Genomic DNA, 21815 nt, shown 5'->3' with positions numbered 1-21815 from the left:
TGAACTCAAGTTTTAGTCATCATAAAATTCATATGACTCCTTATCACTGTCAAAACTCCCATCCATTAGCTTGTCGTCATCTGTGTCTGATGACGAATCAGTCTTCAAGAATGAGCGAAAAAACAAGAGTAATAAAGCAGGAAATGTAAGTAAAAAAAAAATCTACAACCATTGTATAAGATGCACCAGTTTTTAGACCCCAAATTTTTCAGAAGAAGGTGCGTCTTATACATGGGAAAATACAGTATCTCTTACATTTCAAATCCTACAATGTCTTAATTTAAATTCTGATAGGCTCCCTCATGGTAACATAAGACTTTAAAAATGTTATAGCATACTCAATTAAAGAAAAAAGCTTAAATTTCAATTTATTTAGTACTATAACTCTAGTTTTAGATTAATACACTTAGTTATATTTTCATATTAATGCATCGCAAAATATAAAGTACCATTCTTAAATTATAAGATTTCTTGTTAGGAAAAATATACCTGAACATAATTTTGAAGTTCATAAGGGTTAAAAGAGAGCTAAAACATAAAAACTCTTTAAAAAGTTCTAATTCAAATATTAAAATGTCCCTCAGAGTATCAGATGGTAATTTTGAGATATTAATGGATCTTATGTATATGAAAATCAATCATTAATTATATCAGATCTCTTCAATATTTAAATTCAAATAGTTATCCAGAAACTTTAATATTTATATTTTAATACAATGCAAGAGGATATATTAAAATTCAGTTTTTTATTTAAGAGGGTTGGTCTCATGCTTTCTATCATAATTTTAAAAACATTGTTTTTTACATTTAGAGCATTATATTTGTCTATCCTTTCAAATATAAAATAGTTAGATGATGGATTAATTATTACCTCAAAGAGCGAAAAGGGTCCTCTACTGTATTTGATTTTCTGCTGAGTAATACGCAAATCCTTAAAAACAACGTGGTCAGGAAAAGGATCTAAATGTTTAATCGTGATATAAAGGTTTTCATTATCCTTGTTCTCTATCACTAAGTATTTCAACAAGTCCAATACCTAAACATAATTTTTAAAAAAAGAGGGGAGAGAATGACTTAATTACTTTTAAAGTACAATAACCAAAGCCATTGTCATCAATGATAAAATCTCTGCTAACCTAATTCAGATAAAATATTCTAATTAATTCTAAGGCACCCAGCTATTATCATTTTCATGTTTTCAAATAATTCTACAAAGTGTTAAACTGCTTCTGCAGGATGAGCACTGAGGAATAAAAATACCAATATTATTGAAACATTTTATATAACAACTCATACATCAACACAGTGGTGCCAAACTGCTACGACTTGTTTTGACTACCTCTACACCTCAGTATTAGAGACAGAAATTATCAGGTTATTTATTAGACCAAAATGACTAGGTGTTCTGTAATTAAATGTTTACAAAAATTAATTCATTAAGACAGTTTTCCAACTATTTTTCAAAAATATTTTCACTAAAATTACAAATTACGCCAAGTAAACATTCAGCTCCTTCCAAGAATACTCCATACATATATTTCATGTATCATTTTCAAGACAATTTACAAAATTACCTGTTCCTGAACCTGCATGGGCTCATCCACAAGGGGTATAAGTGTACCAACAATAACATGAAGATGACTTCCTAAAGCATCCTTACAGTTAGTTACTGCTGTGTGGCAAACCCGGCTTAATAGGTCACAACAAAGGGAAAAGCTACGTAATGACACATCCATAAAACGAGAAGGCCTAATGCAGAAACAAACAAACAAAACAGTTAAGTTCTAGAAAACTACTCTGATATAAACTAATTTAACTGTCATTTATACGCAGCAGCTCTAATTCTAATAAAGCTTGATGTAAGTCACTTTGATATCTAATTCCTTACAGCCAAAAAAGTGGCATCAGCAAAACGATAGAGAAGGCGGCTCCAATCTTCCAACAGAAACAGTGAAAAATAAGCAGAACTACGAATTTGTTTTATTTCTTAGATTCCACATATAAGTTATTTGTCTTTCTCTGACTTATTTCACTTAGCATAACACTGTGCAGGTTCATCCATGTTGTCACAAATGGCAAGATTTCATTCTTTTTTATGGCTGAGTAATATTCTCATATGTGTGTGTATATCACACTTCCTTTATCGATGGACACAAAGGTGTTTTCATATCTTGGCTATTGTAAATAATGCTGCAATAAACATGGGGTGCATATATCTTTTCAAATCAGTGTTTTAGATTTCTTCAGATGAATATCAGAAAGCGGAATCACTGTGTCACATGGTAGTTCTATTTTGAATTTTTTGAGGAACCTCCATACTGTTTTCCATAGTAGCTGCACCATTTTACATTCCCACCAACTGAAACACACTCATAGACACAGAGAACAAATTGATGGTCACCAGATAGAAGAAAGAATAGGGCAATGGATTAAAATGGTGAAAGGAATTAGGAAGTACAGATAGTCAGCTATAAAAAGTCACAAGTACATAAGGTACAGCATGGGGAACATAATCAATAATATTGTAATAACTGTAGGTGATGTCAGATGGGTACTAGATTTATCAGGTAATGATTGATCATGTCATAAAATATATAATGTCTATGTTGTACTATGTGAAATATAATAGTGTATGCCAGCTGTAATTGAAAATGTTATGAATTTTTAATAAAGAATGCAACAACTCTGTAGCCTGTCATAAAAAGATCTCTAAGAATAGTATAAAATAAAAATCACTTGAGCATTGGCCCAGCGTGTGGAGTTTCAGGTTCGATTCCCAGTCAGGGCACACAGGAGAAGCGCCCATCTGCTTCTCCACCCCTCCCCCTCTCCTTCCTCTCTGTCTCTCTCATCCCCTTCTGCAGCCAAGGCTCCATTGGAGCAAAGTTGGCCCGGGTGCTGAGGATGGCTCCATGGCCTCCACCTCAGGCGCTAGAATGGCTCCGGCCACAACAGAGCAATGTCCCAGATGGGCAGAGCATCACCCCCTGGTGGGCATGCCAGGTAGATCTCGGTCGGGCACATGCGGGAGTCTGTCTGACTGCCTCCCCACTTCTAACTTCAGAAAAATACAAAAAAATAATAATAAATAAAAATCACTTGTATTAAACAGTAAATTTTTCAACTACAGTAAAACAATTTTTCCATTGATTAGAGAGAGGAGAAGAGAGAGAAAAAGGGGGGAGGGAAAGAGACAGAGAAAGAAACAAATCGCTGTTTCAGTTAGTTGTTTCATCTACTTATGTATTCATTGATTGCTTCTCCTTTGGTACCCTGACCAAGGATTGAACCTGTGATCTTGGTACACCAGGACAATGCTTTATTCACTGAATCACCCAGAGACCTTAGGGCTTCAAGCCAGCAACCACGGGGTCATGTCAATGATCTCACACTAAAGCCAGCAACCCTGCGCTCTGAGCTGGTGCTCAAGCCTGTGACCTTGGAGTTTTGAACCTGGGTCCTCAGCATCTCAGGCCAATACTCTATCCACTGTGCCACCACTGGTCAAGCTATAGTAAAAGTTTTTTAAAATATAATAAAAATCTATAGTAACTGTTATATTGTGATTTACAATAAGAAATATATATTTGGTTTTTGTCCTTGTTTCTGGCATATCGTTCCTAAAACTCTTCAAATTTCCTGTAATGAGAGCAATAAAAGTGTCTTTGGATAGCACCTAAGGTTGGGGTTTGGTTACTAGGACAATCAACCACGTGATTAGAGGAAATTTCCAACCCTCTGACCTCTAGGGAGGAAAGAAGGGACGGAAGTTGAATGGATCACCACAGGATGAGGTTTGAGAAGCTTCTGGGTTGCTGAGTATGTGCAGAGGTGGGGACAGTGGAGCACCTGGAGAGGACACAGCTCCTTCTCCACACCCTGCACTATGCAGCAATTCCATCCCGCCTTCCTGAGCTATATCCTTTCACAGTAAACTGGTAATCTTGTGAGGGAACAGGTTTTCCGAGTTCTGTGAGCCACTCTAGCAAATTCCTCAAACCTAAGGAAGACAGTGGTCATTAGAACCTGCAATCTAGAGCCAACTAGTCAGAGGCACAGATGATAACCTGGACTTGCCACTGGCGTCTGAGTGGGGAATATGAGGGAAGAAAATCTTGTTGAACTGAGAGCCTTACCTCTGGGATCTGACACTATTGTCTAAATTGAGTTGAATTGCAGGACATGCAGCTGGGTCTGGAGAAGTTCTTGGATGTGTGTGGGAAAATCCCCTCCCCACCCCCACAAACATTGGAATTGCTGACCAGAACTGCTACTGCAACATGTATTTCAGGACATCTAAGGCACAAGTTTCAATTTCGCTGTTGAAATAAACCCAACTGTTCATGAAAAAAAGTGTTTAAGTCCCTTAGTAGTTAAGATTTATAGAGTTGGAGTAGTAGTAATGCAATTTACAAAATAATAGGTAGATTTAAACTCAGGAAATAATGCTCTGGCTTCTACCTCTTAGAAGCATATAAATTTTCAATTAAGATAACAAGGTAGAAAAATACTTGTATCTTGGTCTAAATATATTACTTACCTTTTGTTGATAGAGTGAATCAAAGTATAAATAACATCACGAAGAACAAAGGCCCAAGCTCCTCCTAAGCCAGTTTTTATATCTTTCAGTAATAAACTAACAAAGAGGTGATATATTTTAAGAATTCTGTGTTTTTTATAAACGTTATTTGTCTCAGCAGCTTGTTCACATATGGCTAGAAGAATTTTCTGATAGGAATCCTAGAAAATAAAGATACATGTTAGTAAAAGCTTGTCAAATCACACTCAGGTATAATAAATACATTTTGTATTCAAAATAAATTACAGAATTTAGTTTTGAGTCTGATAGCAAATGCAAAATATTATATTAAGAAAATAAGTCTCCTAGAGAGACCAGGCAGTAGCAGTGGATAGAGTGTTGAACTGGGACACGAGGACCCAGGTTCGAAACCCTGAGGTTGCCAGCTTAAGCTCATCTGGCTTGAGTGTAGACTCACCAGCTTGAGCGCGGGGTTGCTGGCTTGAGCATGTGATCATAGATATGACCCTGGTTCAAAACCCCAAGGTCGCCAGGTTGAGCGCAGGCTCATCCGGCTTGAGTGCAGGCTCACCAGCTTGAGCACAGGGTCGCTGGCTTGAGCATGGGACAAGATATGACCCCATGGTCGCTGGCTTGAACCCAAAGGTCCCTGGCTTGAGCAAGGGGTTGCTCGCTCTGCTGTAGCCTGCCCCTCTCCCCGTCAAGGCACATATGAGAAAGCAGTCAATGAAAACTAAAGAAGCCGCAACAAAGACTTGATGCTTCTCATCTCTCTCCCTCCCTGTCTGTCTGTCCCTATCTGTCCCTCTCTTACTCTGTCTCTGTCACACACACAAAAAAAATTACTATCCTAAATATAAAATACTGTCAATTTTATTTTCATAAACTATAATTAAGGAGCATATATTTTAAAAAAATATTCCCTGAGCCTACATATGACTAAAGAGTCACAAAGAAAAACTTTAGCCCTCATTGTAGGGTGGTGGGCAATGGGGGAAGGTCATGTGGGGAACTCAGGCCCAGGAATTTTGGCTGGAGCCGCCCACACTCATGCGGGCCAAAGAAACTTCCCAAGAGCCCTTCAGAAAAGAGCGACCATCTGCCAGCCAGTGAGATTTCACCACGTCATATTAGCTCGACCACCCTAGGGACCCTTTAAATATCTCTCTTGCAGGTCACCCCTTGCGACTTCTCTGACCCCCGAACCCCGGGACCAGAGACAGGACCGTCTGGGCAACGCAGTACTCAACAAAGCCTTTACTATTCCACACTTTGTGGCTCCAGCCCCTTCCTTCTTTCTCAGCGGGGAAAAATACCTTACACTCATATGTAACATATTTCAATTAATACTAACAAGTAAAATACCAAAATATAAAGTTATGAATAAGTGTTTTTCTTCTTAATCAGATGAATTTTCCATTTGCTTACTTTTTCCCTCTTTTCAATGTGTGTACACAGACATTCTAACTGAAAAAGGATTTCTCCTTTTAGTTACTATACTAGAAATGTATACTTACAGGGCTTTTGGAAAGAATTTCTAAAATGCTTTTAGACTTGGTTTTATGGCAATTGCTTATATAAGCAAATGCTGCTTTAATCACATGCGATGGAAAATGAGGTGGATTAGGAGCAGGATCCAAATCTCTAAGAGTTACAAAAAAAAATGTTAATTTCAGAGAAAAATTATCAAGAAAAATCAGATTTGGCTGACAAGTGAAATTCCAGAATGAAACTTTAGATGATAGTAACCTCAAATTTAAAAAATTACTTCTCTATTAAAAAAACTAAAATTTTAATAAAATGACATATCAGTCTATAAACAGTAACCAGAATATCTAAATACCTTTATTTTCTAGGACTTATTCATTGTTTAAATGATTTGCTTAATTCAAAACCCTGGGCTTGCCTGGTCAAGGCACATATGGGAGTCGATGCTTCCTGCTCCTCCCCCCTTCTCTCTCTCTCTGTCTCCTCTAAAATAAAAAATAAATAAATAAATAAATAAATGATTTGCTTAAAAAAAAATCATTTATGAAATGAATGCCCATTCCATAAAGGAATCTTAGTGTCACTCCACTTTAGGTCTGAATTCAAGTTGTATGTTTGTACTTTAAATGCAATACTACTTTAAGACACAGCAATCAAACATTATATCAAACAAAATTATATGTATAAAAGTACTCTGGTACATACTATTACTATTTCATATGCGTAGCACTGCATAGCTTTAAAAAAAGGTAAGGGTGCTACAGTCAAGCTAGGAAAATAACATTCATGTACAGCCAAATGGGTTTACACATCCAAATTACACTATAGTACAGTAAGATTTTAACAGGTAAGTAGGATGATAAAGAAAAGGTGATCTAAGAGAGAGAGAGAGAAACAGAGAGAAGTGAGAGGGGGAGGGGTAGAAAAGTACATAGGCACTTCTCCTGTGTGCCCTGACCGAAAATTGAACCCAGGACATCCACATACTGAGCAGATGCTCTACCACTGAGCCAACAGGCCAGGGCCAGGAAAAATTATTTTTAAAGAAACAATTTCAGCCTGCCCAGGCAGTGACGCAGTGGATAGAGCGTGGGACAGGGATGCAGAGGACCCAGGTTTGAAACCCCAAAGTCACCGGCTTAAGCGCAGGATCATAGACATGATTCCATGGTCGCTGGCTTGAGCCCAAGGTCACTGGCTTGAGCAAGGGGTCACTCACTCTGCTGTAGCCCCCTGGTCAAGGCACATATGATAAAGCAGTTGATGAACAACTAAGGAGCCACATCGAAGAATTGTTGTTTCTCTCTCCCTTCTTGTCTGTCTGTCCCTCTATCTGACTCTCTGTCTCTGTCAAAAAAAAAAAAAAAAAAAGAAACAATTTAAAAGCAAAGTATGGGCCTTGGCCAGTTGCTCAGTGGATAAAGTGTTGGCCCGGTGTATGCATGTCATGGATTCAATTTCCTGTCAGGGCACACAAAAGAAGTGGCCATCTGTTTTCTCTCCCTCTTCTCCCTCTTTCCTCCTAAAGCCAGTGGCTCAATTGGTTCAAGCATTGTCCTGGGCGCTGAGGATAGGTTGGATGGTCTGACCACGTCAGCCTCAGGTGCTAAAAATAGCTTGCTACTCAAGCATCAGCCCCAGACTGGTTGGATCCTGGCTGGGGCACATTCAGGGAGTCTGCCTCACTATCTCCCCTCCTCTCACCCAAAAAATAAATACATACATACATACATATATATTGTACATAAATACATAAATTAATAAAAGCAAAGTATGTGCCTAAAAACTGAAATAGACATTTGAAGGTATCAACCAATACACTTCCCAATAAACTTCTGATATTTCAACTAATTCTCCAAATTTAAAATATCCATACCCTGAAAAGTCACAAGAGTCAGTGCTTTGGCCAGCACCAGAAGTTACAGGTTCATGTAATGTCATCAATAACTCCACCACAATCTCTGGTAAACTAGTAACAAATAAATGATCAATCTGCAAGGATATAAAATTAAAATATATTTAAGTTTTATGTCAGTGACCTTTAAGACAGCTCAAGGGGCTCATGTTAGTGACTCATTTCCAAAATTATTCAGTGCCCATAGAAGGATTTAGATGACGCAAGACATAAGATTTGTTAGATATACACCTAACTGCACTTTTTTCTACTATGAAAAAAGTCAGCTTATAAACTGAGAGGAAAGTAATCATACCAAACAAAACTCCCTTAATCTGACCTTTATTTTAAAGAACATCTTAATTGACAAAAGCTTAAGGTCTAACATTAAATTTCTCAACCTAATCATTTTCCTGCCAACCAAATTCCCACTGACCTGTACTGCTTCTCCATCTTCATTTTACTCTAACTTAGAAACACTATTTCACTTAGAAAACTTCATCAGTAAAATTTCTCAGTGACTGGCAATAATCATCTTTTTGCTCCCTGCCTGACTTCTCCCCATGGTTGATTCCTGCATGACTTGTCCCTTGATATCCCAAACTTTGAAGCCAGTTGCTATACCCCGCCTTCATCAGTAAACTAAAATCCAACAGGAAAGGACTCTTCATAAATCACTTCCTGCTACAGGTAGCCTCACAATGAGCATAAATTCTCTAATGTAGAGAATGGGTCTGCCACGTTACACCTCAGGCAAATGAATGAAAATTGTGAAAGTTTTAAAGGTGAACCCATTAGCTCTCCAAATAAAGCTGACAAACTAAAAGGCAAATGGCTGATTTACTTGATAAAAAAGGAGGTTTGGATTCACCTCCTAATAACAGAAACACGTTTGAATGTTACAAGAAACCTAATGTAAAAATCCTAGCCAATCCCTCAGGTTTACGTATCAGTTGTCCAAGTCATCATTTCAGCCCTTGTAAAAATCCAGCCTCATTTCAAAATACATCTGGAATAAGTAAGGACAAATTGGAAAAGTCTAATAAATACCAGAGGGAAAATTAATGAGGGTTTCCTTATACATAAGATCACAACCAACTTCACTAGTTCCACATGATTCTCTAATAAGCCAGGTCTATAATTTTAGCTAAAATACTTAAACATTTTTCAGATGCCTAGGTAGAGCTAAACAATCATAACTGTAAAGATTTTAGGCATTCAACAATTAAGTTTTAGAAGATTCAAAACTGCTATGTACCAACACTTATCAATAAAATAGAATCTAGAAGACATATAGTGCACATTAGAGAAACAAAGAAAAAATTAACTTATGACAAATTTATGCTAAATAGAGACTACCAAAAAATTAATATATTTCTTTAAGCAAGAATATAAGTAATTGAGGTAATGTAACACATTTCCCTCATAGACTGTTTCTGACTCTGAAAATTGCTATCTTTTGGTCTGAATACATAGTAAAGAAGTATAAGATTAGGCCCACTGAGAAGCTAGGAGACAGGATGAGGGGTAAAGACAGGGTGTCTCTTCTAAACTCCATCACTTCTGGTGTGCCCACTCTGTCCTGACAGTCGTAGGAGAGGGGCCCCTCGGCTTCCCTGTTCCTGCAGACCACAGACTCACCGCCAACTCTGACTGCCCATGCTGCGCCTACGCAACTGAGAGTCTTGCTGTCCATTTCCTGGTTCAATGCAGCTAACTGTGCAACCGAAAAAAGAGGCTCTCAATTCTAATGTTAACCAAATTTGGTTAGTTATCCCATACTGACATAAAAAAAATTGGACTGACCAAGCCTCTTTACCTTATAAAAAGATTATATGTGTTTTAATATAAGTTCCCTCAAATAATTTTGAATTAACATAAATTACTATAAAACAAACAAAAATTGTTAGATCCCTTTTTACTTGACTTCATCTTTTATCAAATAATGAGTACTCAATATATACTAGGTACTGGGGATACATCAGCAAGAAAGAAAACAGAAAATTCTACCTTCATAGTACCAGTAGAAGATATGACTGATAATAAACAATGAACATAATTCCTAAGTAAATTATACCACATGTTGAAAGGTCGTCATGGATAAAAGAAAGAGCGTGGTATGGAAATTTGGCGTTGTATTTTTCCTTGAAAACTGAAAGGTTTAATGCAATTAAAGAGGACATAAGTTAATTTTCTATACACTGTTCAGTATTGCTTGAATGTAACTTGCATTTATTGTTACTGCCAATTAAATAAATTTAGAAGAGGAAAAATAAAATTATTAAAATTTCTGATTAAAAACATTTCATTTAAATGCTAATCAAAAGGAAAGAACACTGTATAACAACAAAAATTCATGGACTGTCTATGCTCAGTGATGATTATTACCACATATTAAATTTAACTGCATAAATGAATAAAGAACCTTAATATTTTAAAGTTATTTCTCAGATCATTAGGGGATAAAATATAGGTAAAAATTGAAGTCATACCTGTTTCCCTAGTAAGTTTTCATCTTTAAGCATATCATAGACTTTGGTAGCAGTCTCTCTTTGCTGTGCCATCCTGCTGTCTCCTGTAGCCTCGTAGGCAAAGTAAGGAAGAATATTCACAAAAATCTTTGGAAAGCAGTCTGTTAGAAGACGTTTCCAATCCTCTTGAATCTGATTAGCAATAGACTTCACTTCATCAAAATCACTTTTCATCACCAGATGTGGAATCAAAACTTTATAACAAGCCCTAAAAAATAATTTTAAACATATATGTATTACATATAACTTTTCAAAGTAAAATGTTATAATATAGTTCTTAAAATAATAAAATGATTAAAGCATTAGATCATTTTATCTAGATAAAGCATTCTTACTCTAATTTTATAAATGGTAAAATGAAGTTAAGTAAATTCTAAATAATCACACTAAAAAAATAGATAGATCTTGGAATATACTACTCCAATTCTGTGATCAAAAAAGTAGAAATTAAATTTATGTTTACATCTTCTGCATAAACAATTTATATAAAACTAATGTAAAATTGAATGTGAAATCAATTTATAAATGTAAAGAATAAATGTTATTGCCAAACTAAGTAAACAATAAGGACCACTAAACAATTATAAGCTGCCTTCTCATTAGCCTAATACCCACACATTACTCTTTAGTTGTTTCAAACCTCTTCATGTTCAAAATTTTCTTCTTGCCCTAGCCGGTGGGCTCAGTGTATAAGAGCATCAGCCCAGCATGCTGATGTCCCGGGTTCGATCCTTGATCAGGCTACACATGAGAAGCAACCATCTGCTTCTCTCTCTTCCCCTCTCATAGCCAGTGGTGGCTCGTCTAGTTCAAGCATCAGCACCAGGCACTGAAGATAGCTCTGTTGATCTGAGCATTGGCATCAGGTGCTGAGAACAGCTCAAATGATTTGAGCATTGGCCCAAGTCAGAGGTTGCCGGGTGGATCCCAGCCAGGGTACATGCAGAGCTTGATTCACTATCTACCCCCATCTCACTTTTAAAAAAAATTCTTCAATTCTTCTCTAGAGTTAAGAGTTAGCTAAATACTTTTACATCAAAATAGAAATAATGACTAAATGTTTTGTCAAGCAACAGAAAATAAAAACAATGCAAAAATAACCAGCCACTAGTAGTTTACCTTTCAATTTTCATGGGAAAGCTTATTAAATGTTAAAGCTGAAAGGAAATTAAAGATCTTTTTGTGTAAATGCCTTACTTTACAAATTTAAAAAATCAAGATCCAAAGTCCAGTGAGTCGCTTCAATATACGTTCATTAAAACAAGCTTCCCCGCCCCTCATACTATACAACCTCCCACATGTGTGTGTGGGGGGGGGAATGCCAAACATTATTACCCAATTTTTTTTTTTTTTTTGTATTTTTCTGAAGCTAGAAACGGGGAGAGACAGTCAGACAGACTCCCGCATGCGCCCAACTGGGATCCACCCGGCACGCCCACCAGGGGCGATGCTCTGCCCACCAGGGGGCGATGCTCTGCCCCTCCGGGGCATCGCTCTGTCGCGACCAGAGCCACTCTAGCGCCTGGGGCAGAGGCCAAGGAGCCATCCCCAGCGCCCGGGCCATCTTTGCTCCAATGGAGCCTCGGCTGCGGGAGGGGAAGAGAGAGACAGAGAGGAAGGAGAGGGGAAGGGGTGGAGAAGCAGATGGGCGCTTCTCCTGTGTGCCCTGGTTGGGAATCAAACCCGGGACCCCTGCACGCCAGGCCGACGCTCTACCACTGAGCCAGCTGGCCAGGGCTATTACCTACTTTTAAGTTAAACATATTTCACATGTGCCATAAGTAAACCTACCTATAGAAATCCTCAATGTTTGTGTAGTTTAACAAAATAAAAGGAAAAGAGGATAAGCTGTATTCAGTATCTTGAAGATTAAGCCATTCCCAAACCAGATAATCCAAATGAGAAGCCATGAAGTCTTCTAAATGTTTATATCCAAAAGTTTCCGAAACTTTCTCTAAAACCTGCAGGAATCAAAAAGAACTCAATGCTTTAAGAAACCAGCAAAGTAATACGTTAAAACCTTGTGAATATGTAAGTCCTTCTTAATACTGTTAATAAAATCATGACTTGAAGTATTAACTTTTCTATATCTTGATTTACTCATCTATGAGATAAAGATAATATATAAAAGTACCCACTTCAGCAAGACTAAATGAGTAAAATGTTTACTATAATAGAATTAGCACTGTGCCTGGCACATGGAAAACCCTTAATGTTGAATGGATACAGAAAAATAAATGTAATTCTCAACATTCGATTATATTCCAAAAGAAAGTCTAAAGTAAAATAATTCTTCTCAGTCTTAAACCCAAATAAGAAAATCCAAATACTGTATTCCACGTACCAAAATAATTAGGTAGTATAATTTCTTTTTAAAGCACCTTATTTTAATCCTGAGAATCAAAAGGCTAACTTCTTGAAGACTGATCACCTGTGGGCTGGCCTATTGCAAAGCTCCATGGAAACCATGTCTTTAGAACTGAACTGTCACTGGTTCATCATATAAAAATCTACACTGGAAGGGCCTGAAAATTCCCAAACTATGGATGCTGAGGTGGTGGAACCGAGCAGGGATAAACATTCTACAGAACTAAGCAGATGTGCGTTAACTGCAAGGCTGGACTCGGGTCTTGCTTCCCTAATCATGCAACTGAGAAGCACTCCTGGTCCTGCTAGATCCCCATGTCCTGTCCCAGAGTCAACCAGGCAAAAACACTTGCTACTGCTGTTTTCTCTATATGTTTCCCGCAATAAATGCTATTCCAGAGGGCCTGTTCTGTATGGTAACAGGTCATTCACTGTTTGTTCAATGAATACCTTGTGAAATGCTCTTAAACTGAATGCAAGAAATAACATGGCATGCAAATAAATACACTATTAAAAAATTAAACTGTCTCCAAGCCTTTAATAATGCCACATTACAATTATAGTTTAACTTTTTTAATTGTTTAAAAGTTATCTAAGGAATAGTGTAATAAAAAATATTCAACCACAGGTACCTTTTTAATGAGGTGAGGTTCTATTCCATTCTCTTTCACAGACTTGCATAGGGCAAACAAAGCCTGTTTTTCACAGATAGGACTACAGTTTAAAACCACAGCTATCATCATCAGTAAAACAGATTTTCTATTGTAAATCTCATCCAAAAATTCAAGGTTCTCAGCTCTGTGGGACTTTAGAAGAATTGTAAAAGCAATAATGTAAATATTTAAAACATTACAAAAAACCACTCATGCTGAAATCAAAGTATTCCATGATAACATCTAAGTATCCAGTGAACAGTTTTAAATCCTACAATGATAAGGGTAAGAGTAGAGATTTTGAGAAAATATCAAAGCTTATAGAGTAGCAAAGACTGCTTTAGATAAGGTATTATGAAAAGAATTGCTAGACATTTTAGTGAGGTAAAAAGTACTTCAAAGAAAAGACTAGAAATTCCAAGAAGGTGAGAGATTAATAGCCCCTCTTCAACTACCAAGTATACCTCATAAGATGTTTACTATAATTATACAATATAGAGATCTTTATACTTCTTAAAATATTATCATATATTATCAAAAGGAAAATAAAATCATGCAATTAGAATGACATATGCTTTGATCATTAAAATATACCTACAGATATGTACATTTTTTGACTAGCTATACTTGATAGAAGTTTCCCATCACACATAGAAAAAACTGCTGCTCTCTGATCCTAGTTTTGGTTTTTGGTACAAGAAGTAAGGGCCTATTCCTTTACTAAATGGCAATCATTGATAGGTTTAAAAATAGTTATAAGGTCTCCACTAAGTCAACTTCATCTATTCCTTAAAAGAACTCTCTACTACCTTAGTTAAAAGTCTACTTTTACTCAGAACCAAACTCAACACATGCTAGCTGCCCTCTAAAATGTATAGAAGATCGGGGGTTGGAGGGGAGGGGAGTAAAGAGGGATAAATATAAAGTGATGGAAAATTATCTGACTCAGGGTGATGGGCACACAACACAATCAACAGTTCAAATGCTATGGAAATGTATGTGTACCTGAAACCTATGTACATTTATTGATCAATGTCACCCTAGTAAATTTAATTTCCTAAATAAAATTTAAAAAGATAATAAAATAAATGTAAATTAAATTTAATAAATAAAATTTTAAAAATAATAAAATGATAGAAGATCACATTCTTCCTATCAACTGTTCATGACAGTATGCTTCTATAAATGATGTCAAAGGCAGACTTGCTTTTTTGAATAATGATTACAATGCTGATTTATAGTGTGCTCTCAAGATGTAAAACTTCTCAGGTTTTTTCCAAATGAATTGTTGTCAGGTCAGTATTTTCCCTTTTTGCACATGACAGGCTGATTTTAAAATGTAAATATCTGTCTATTTATTTTATATTATATACACTTCTTATCTCTTTCCCTTCCTGTGTCTGTCTGTTCCTATCTGTTCCTCTCTCTGTCACACACACAAAAAAAGAAATGATCATTACTCAACCAATTTTGACCTATAAACAGTAATGCCAATCAATTCATATAATTGTTTTCATCTAACTTTATACTATTAGGTATAAGCTGTCTTAGGCCAAAGTTGGTTAAAAATATGGTATATTTATGGAAATTATATGATAATAGCAAATATACATTACTAAACTTACCACTTCTCTCATTCCTTCCTGAGCTTTCAAGTATGCATTTTCAAAAGCTGTTTGTTGAAGCTTCAAAGGAAGTGCTTTCAATAATGTGGAAGAAACTGCCTGTCTCATATCCTGAAATAATCTTAAAAAAAAAAACAAATAAAAGCAAAATAGCAATATTAGATATCTAACAAGTAAACACCTAAAAAATCAACAAATGCTATGTCCATGCCATTCTTGAATTTATACTCTTTTGAATATTAAGAGATTGTCCAATGTTACTACTAACCTGATGTATTACATTCAACTTATGATCCTTCATAATCCCACCTTTCTTTAAGTTCTTTTTAAAACGTTTTTTCATTAAAATATAGTTTTCATACAATATTACAATAGTTTCAGATGTACAACATAGTGATTCGACATTCCTCCACCCTTTTCCCCCCTGGCAACCATCAGTTTTTAATTTGTTTCTCTGAGTGTCACCTCAGGTCTTTAACTTCAGAATATATTTTCTAGCTCTAAGGACTTGAAGTAAAGCAGACATACATTAGCAATCCTTACAATGCTCTATGGTTTTAACTGAAGAGTCCCGAACCTGAGAAGTTAGACACAGTTCTGCTTTATACAAACTTTATTGTCAGCATCTTCAAATTCTGGACACATTAGGTTATCGAACACATATATATTAAGGTGACTGCTGAAACAATTTCTTTACAGTAATTTTTAATTATTGGTCACTTACATGTGAACAGCAAACTTACTCAAATGATTTTTAGCTTTAATGTTTTTAATGTATAATGTAAGTTTTTTCAAATATTTATTGATTTTTAGAAATTATTAAACACCTACCACATAGCAAATATTGTTTTAGGTGCTTAATCAACAGATAAAAACCAATACCATCTAGGAGCTTATATCATAGGTAAATGTGTTAAAATACAGCATTTCAAGTGGTGATAAATGCTACAGAGGAAAAAATAAAGAAGGGAGGTGCTTTATTTACAGGGAGTGCAAGGTGGGAAAGGTACAGGTAGGATACAATTTAGAGTTTTAAAATCAATTTGATAACTTGATAAACATGCAGTCATTAAGAAATTAATATCTGCTTCTTTAGGTAATCAATCACAAAATAGTGCTTTATAATAGAATTATTCCAGTGCCTAACTGCATATTCACTTGAGTAATTATAATTATAATTATAATTAGCACAATGTAAAATGTACTAGTTTTCGCTTTACAACTCATATAAAATCATAGTGGTAACCAAACATTCCATATCTCCTACAATTGGTAGCCGACACACCTCATTCAACTCAACCACTTACTAGCTAGCTCTATGTCACTGAGCAAGTTATTTTTATCTCTCTAAGCCACAGTTTTCATTTATAAATTGGTGAAAATAACAGTATCTAGGTGACAAAGTTATCAGGAAACATAAAAGACAGGCATATATAGTAATATATGCTCAATAACAGCTATTTTTATGTTTTTCAATTCATTTTTAATTAGTTGACATATAGTGTTAGCTATTTTTAATATCACAACTTATAATCTAGACTATGCTACATATTGCATTGATATCTGCAGCATGCCAGACATTTCATAAATCCTTTACTCATTACCTATTGATTGACTCTGCAGCCAACATTCGAACTTGGTGATCATTATCAGCAAGAAATTGTGGAAATATTTCATTTACAGGAAAGTCTTTTCCCTTTACATTAAGAATAGCCCATTTTGAATAAGGATCAGCCTATGAGAGAAGATCAACTTAGGTTAAATATGAAAAACTAAGAAAAAAATCACCCATTAACAAAAAGAAATAAAGGTTGCTTAAAAAAATTTATGGAAATCTTACTAATATTTAATGTGAAGTAACTCACCTCAAGCAAAGTTTTAAGGCATTTTACTAGTGCCATTCTTACAGAGAATGTGCATTTTCCTTCCTTTGTTAAGTGCCTGAAATAAATGTTTCAATAATTATTATTTTTTATTAATAAACAAATGTTTAAAATAATTATTCTAATAAAAGTACATTAAAAAAATCACTGGACATTAGGGTTATTTTAGGTTACTTCTAAAATTTCTTTCCATGCTAGTTTTACTTTTCATTATGTGGCATACACCTATATTCTTTTTTATTTTTAAATTTTTTTATTTATTTTAGGAAGGAGAGAGAGAGAAAAAGGGAGAGAAGGTGGGAGGAGCAGGAAGCATCAACTCCCACAGGTGCCTTGACCAGACAAGCCCAGGGTTTGAAACCAGCGACTTCAGCGCTTCAGGTCGACACTTGATCCCCTGCACCACCATAGGCAAGCATATGTGTCTATATTCTCACTTTTGAAAAAATTTCAGCTAAAAGAAATGTTTCAATAGGAGTGTATTTTCATGTATATTATTAGGTTTACAGCATTATGTCTCATTTAGGGCTATCTTACTTAAGCTAGTAACTACATAATAATAAACATAAAGGGAAAAAATTTTTTAAGTTTTTGTTGTTATGTCAAAGATTTCAAAACCCTATTCAATACTGACTCAGAAGTCCTTATCAGTCAAAAGGTATGGGAGCTCTAAATTATATATATAGTCCTCTTCCATAAGTATCATTGTGTTACCTCACACTATGACTACGTACATGAAATAACCAGACAGTGACAAGGTCAATTTGTTCATTTCAGATGCATGAATGATTCAATTGCTTTAGACTTGTTGTACTTTCCTATATTCATCACACATGTAAAATTATAAAGTAATTTAAAATTCACAGGGAAATATACCAAACACACTTTAGAAAGTCAAGCCTTAAAAAAAAGACAATGTAATTCTTCAAGAAATTAAGGGAAAAAACACAAATTACAATCTACTATTGTTAAAAGATGTACTGATATATAGTTACATTTAAGGATTACAAGAAATCACTAATGCAGAAATGTGAAATGTGTATCTGTATCAGAAGAAGCAAAAGAAAACAAGAATTCCACAGAATAATCTGTACCTACCAAAATGCTTCAATAACTGTTAGAAATTGTCCTTGAGCATCCCTTGTGTCCTCAGCATCCATACTGCCTTGACACAGGTTCCTCACTATACAAAGGATGTGGTTTAAAATTGTTTTACAAACATCTTGGTCACGGCGGTACAAAGAACACACATTGCTACGGAAGAACAAGTTTAACTTTATAAGCACAGAGGAACACATCAGTTAGTTTATAAATTTAAAGTGAATAGAACATGGTTTTAATTTCTTACGATAGTGGTTTCAGAAGTTCAACAACATCTTCCATCGGCATAGGACATTCTTCCCCAGGAAGCTCTTTTAAAAGCACTAGATACTAAGATAGTTGGAGTGGGAGAGGGGGGAGTGTGAAGAATCAGTTTTTCTTCATATGTCATTTACTTAAATAAGTATATATGTGACCAAAAATTCACATATAGACACATGCATAACACTTACACACACACACACAACCAGTTAATTTTTTTTAAAGGCAGTATTATAGTAAAAAAACAAAAAAAAAAAAGCATAAAAAAGGCATTTGAGCCTGACCAGGTGGTAGCACAATGGATAGAGTATTGGACTGGGATGCTGAGGTCTCATGTTCAAAACCCTGAGGTTGGCCCTGGCCGGTTGGCTCAGTGATAGAGCGTGGGCCTGGTGTGCAGGAGTCCCGGGTTTGATTCCCGGCTGGGGCACACAGGAGAAGCGCCCATTTGCTTCTCCACCCCTCACCCTCTCCTTCCTCTCTGTCTCTCTCTTCCCCTCCCGCAGCCAAGGCTCCATTGGAGCAAAGTTGTCCCAGGCACTGAGGATGGCTCTATGGCCTCTGCCTCAGGTGCTGGAATGACTCTGGTTGCAACGGAGCAACGCCCCAGATGGGCAGAGCATCGCCCCCTGGTGGGCATGCCGGGTGGATCCTGGTTGGGCGCATGCAGGAGTCTGTCTGACTGCCTCCCCGTTTCCAACTTCGCAAAAAGACAAAAACAAAACAACAACAACAAAAAAACCGTGAGGTTGCCGGCTTGAGCGAGGCGGGCTCATCAAGTTGAGTACAGGGTTGCTGGCTTGAGTGTGGTATCATAAACATGACCCCACGATTGCTAGCTTGAGCCCAAAGGTTACTGGCTTGAGCAAAAGGTCACTGGGTTAAGCAAGGGGTCTCTGGCTCAGTTGGAGACCCCCTTCCCCAGTCAAGGCACATATGAGAAAGCAATCAATGAACAACTAAGGTGCTGCAATGAAGAACTGATGCTTCCTGTCACTCTCCCTTCTTGTCTGTCTGTCCCTATCCCCCCCACCTTAACTGCCTAAAAAAATAAAATGAAAAAAGCATTTGAAGTCAAACAGAGCTGGATTTAAATACAAACACAACTTATTACTTGTGTGGTTAAAAAACTTGCGCTGTCATCTGAACCTTTGTATTCTCACTTATAAAATGGGGATATAGTACTTACCTGGCCAGACTGATGTGAGGATTAAAGGAAATGAACGTAAATAAACAGTTCAGTAATTGATAGTTGGTAACATTGTTGAGGATAAGAGCCTAAACAAGAATCTGAACCTATCTTGTGTCTCCAGTCTCCCAAAATACTACCTGGGGATAAGACTTCAATGTTTAAAACCTTTTCTATTAATGAACCTTGGAAAGCAGAGATAATTATGAGCAGAAAAGAAGTCAAATCCCCCTACTTATCTTCCCACAAGGCAATCTGATATGGCTCTCCATGGCACTATTTCTGAGAGCAGCCAAATAAGTTTTCTGGCACTACTAAGAAATCAGACGACTTTTTTTTTATCATAAATGTGTAAAAAATGTTTCTTACTCCTTCCCAGGTATTATAAAAGAAAACTGCATTGTACCATTTAAAATTTTTTTTTTTTCCCCTGAAGCTGGAAACGGGGAGAGACAGTCAGACAGACTCCCGCATGCGCCCGACCGGGATCCACCCACATGCCCACCAGGGGCGACACTCTGCCCACCAGGGGGCAATGCTCTGCCCATCCGGGGCCTCGCTCTGTTGCCACCAGAGCCACTCTAGGGCCTGGGGCAGAGGCCAAGGAACCATCCCCAGCGCCCGGGCCATCTTTGCTCCAATGGAGCCTCGGCTGCGGGAGGGGAAGAAAGAGACAGAAGGAGGGAGAGGGGGAGGGGTGGAGAAGCAGATGGGCGCTTCTCCTGTGTGCCCTGGCCGGGAATCGAACCCGGGACTTCTGCACACCAGGCCGACGCTCTACCACTGAGCTAACCGGCCAGGGCCACATTTTAAATATTTGACATGAAAGTCATGTGTGTGATATTACTGAGTGTCTTGAAGTACCTTAAACACCAAACCCTCAAGAAAAGCATACAGGCCCTAGCTGGGTAGTTCAGTTGGTTACAGGGTCATCTCAATATGCCAAGGTTGCAGATTCGATCCCCAGTCAGAGCACATACAAGATTCAACCAACAAATGCATAAAATAGTACAACAATAAATCAATGTCTCTCTCTCTTCCTCCTTTTCATCTCTAATCAATAATTTTTTTATTAAAAAAAAAGCATAAAGCATTAAGCATATGGCCTTCTCCCACTGGTCATTGCTGGAGACTTGACCAAAAATTGTAATAGGGCCTCAGCCTGCATGTTCCCAAGAGCTTCTAATTAGTAGACTACCTGGCAGGTTTCCAATGAGTAGGAAAATGACCTGACATGTTTACCAATTTGCTGGGCCTGGGGCTCTCCCACATGTTCCCCAGGGCTAGAGCTAAGGAGGTTGTACACGTGGTCAGGAGAGTAATTACATGTAAGAATATTAAGTAAACAAATGTATTGAGGTTTAATGGGAAGCCAGGTTTATTTTATTCAAAATTTTTATTTTACTTTTTATTGAATTGATTGGGGTGATATTGGTTAATAAAATTATGTTTCAGGTGTACAATTCTATAATACATCATCTGTATATTATATTGTGTGTTCACTGCCCCAAGTGAGAACTCCAAGCATCACAATCTGTCCCCTCTTTACCGTCTTCTAGTTCCCCCACCCCACTTTCCCTCTGGTCACTACCATACTGATTTTCATTTTGTTTTTGTTTTTTACTTAATACCTTCACCTTTTTCTTCTTTTTTTTAAATAAATACATTTTTATTAATGTTAATGGGGTGACATCAATAATACCTTCACCTTTTTCACCCAGCCTCACACCCCCTTCTACTCTGACAGCTGTCAGTCTGCTCTCTATCTATAAGTCAGTCTGTTTCTATTTTGTTTGTTAATTAATTTTATTCATTACATTCCACATAGGAATGAAATCATATGGTTCTTGTCTTTCTGATTGGAAGTCAGGTTTTAAATTGTTGGAAGAAGGAGCTACAAATACAGAGGAAAATGAATAAATAAATAAATGCTATGATGCTGGAATGGAATTGGAGATACCGATCAGTAAACAGCTTGATTGATGGGGATAGGGAAAAAGAGGAATTACTTCCTGTAATATTCTCACCACACTCTAAATTTACATCTAATCATGAGGAAGTGTGAGACAAACCCAAAGAATTCTATAGGACAAGTAGCTATACTATTAAAAAATAGGAAAGTCATGAAAGATAAGGAAAGACTAAAGAATTGTTTCAGACTGAAAGAGACAGAACAGATCTGAAAACTAAGCGCAATAATACAATGTTATATTCCTGGTGACTTGTCCATGGAATAGGAGAATTACTGTTTTTAGAACATACAACTAAAGAATAAGGGGCATC

General features: G+C 36.7%; 1 protein-coding gene across 5 annotated transcripts in view; it reads right to left on the bottom strand.

Annotated features, from left to right (window-relative positions):
• The window catches only part of ATM (ATM serine/threonine kinase), a 145485-nt gene that overhangs the window by 88978 nt on the left and 34692 nt on the right, over window positions 1–21815 (bottom strand). For all 5 annotated transcript variants that reach the window (XM_066371608.1, XM_066371605.1, XM_066371604.1 and 2 more), the window contains exons 19-31: window positions 18330–18412; window positions 18080–18235; window positions 16964–17039; window positions 16703–16833; window positions 15099–15219; window positions 13453–13626; window positions 12245–12414; window positions 10415–10661; window positions 7905–8020; window positions 6058–6184; window positions 4541–4740; window positions 1575–1749; window positions 872–1036 (exon numbers count right to left, since the gene is read on the bottom strand). In XM_066371608.1, the coding sequence (XP_066227705.1) occupies window positions 872–1036; window positions 1575–1749; window positions 4541–4740; window positions 6058–6184; window positions 7905–8020; window positions 10415–10661; window positions 12245–12414; window positions 13453–13626; window positions 15099–15219; window positions 16703–16833; window positions 16964–17039; window positions 18080–18235; window positions 18330–18412 (1941 nt within the window). The remainder of the gene's footprint in view (window positions 1–871; window positions 1037–1574; window positions 1750–4540; window positions 4741–6057; window positions 6185–7904; window positions 8021–10414; window positions 10662–12244; window positions 12415–13452; window positions 13627–15098; window positions 15220–16702; window positions 16834–16963; window positions 17040–18079; window positions 18236–18329; window positions 18413–21815) is intronic.

This window comes from Saccopteryx leptura, chromosome 1 (genome assembly GCF_036850995.1).
Source record: "Saccopteryx leptura isolate mSacLep1 chromosome 1, mSacLep1_pri_phased_curated, whole genome shotgun sequence".
Taxonomy (NCBI): Eukaryota; Metazoa; Chordata; class Mammalia; order Chiroptera; family Emballonuridae; genus Saccopteryx; species Saccopteryx leptura.
This window is presented reverse-complemented; position numbering and strand designations above follow the sequence as displayed.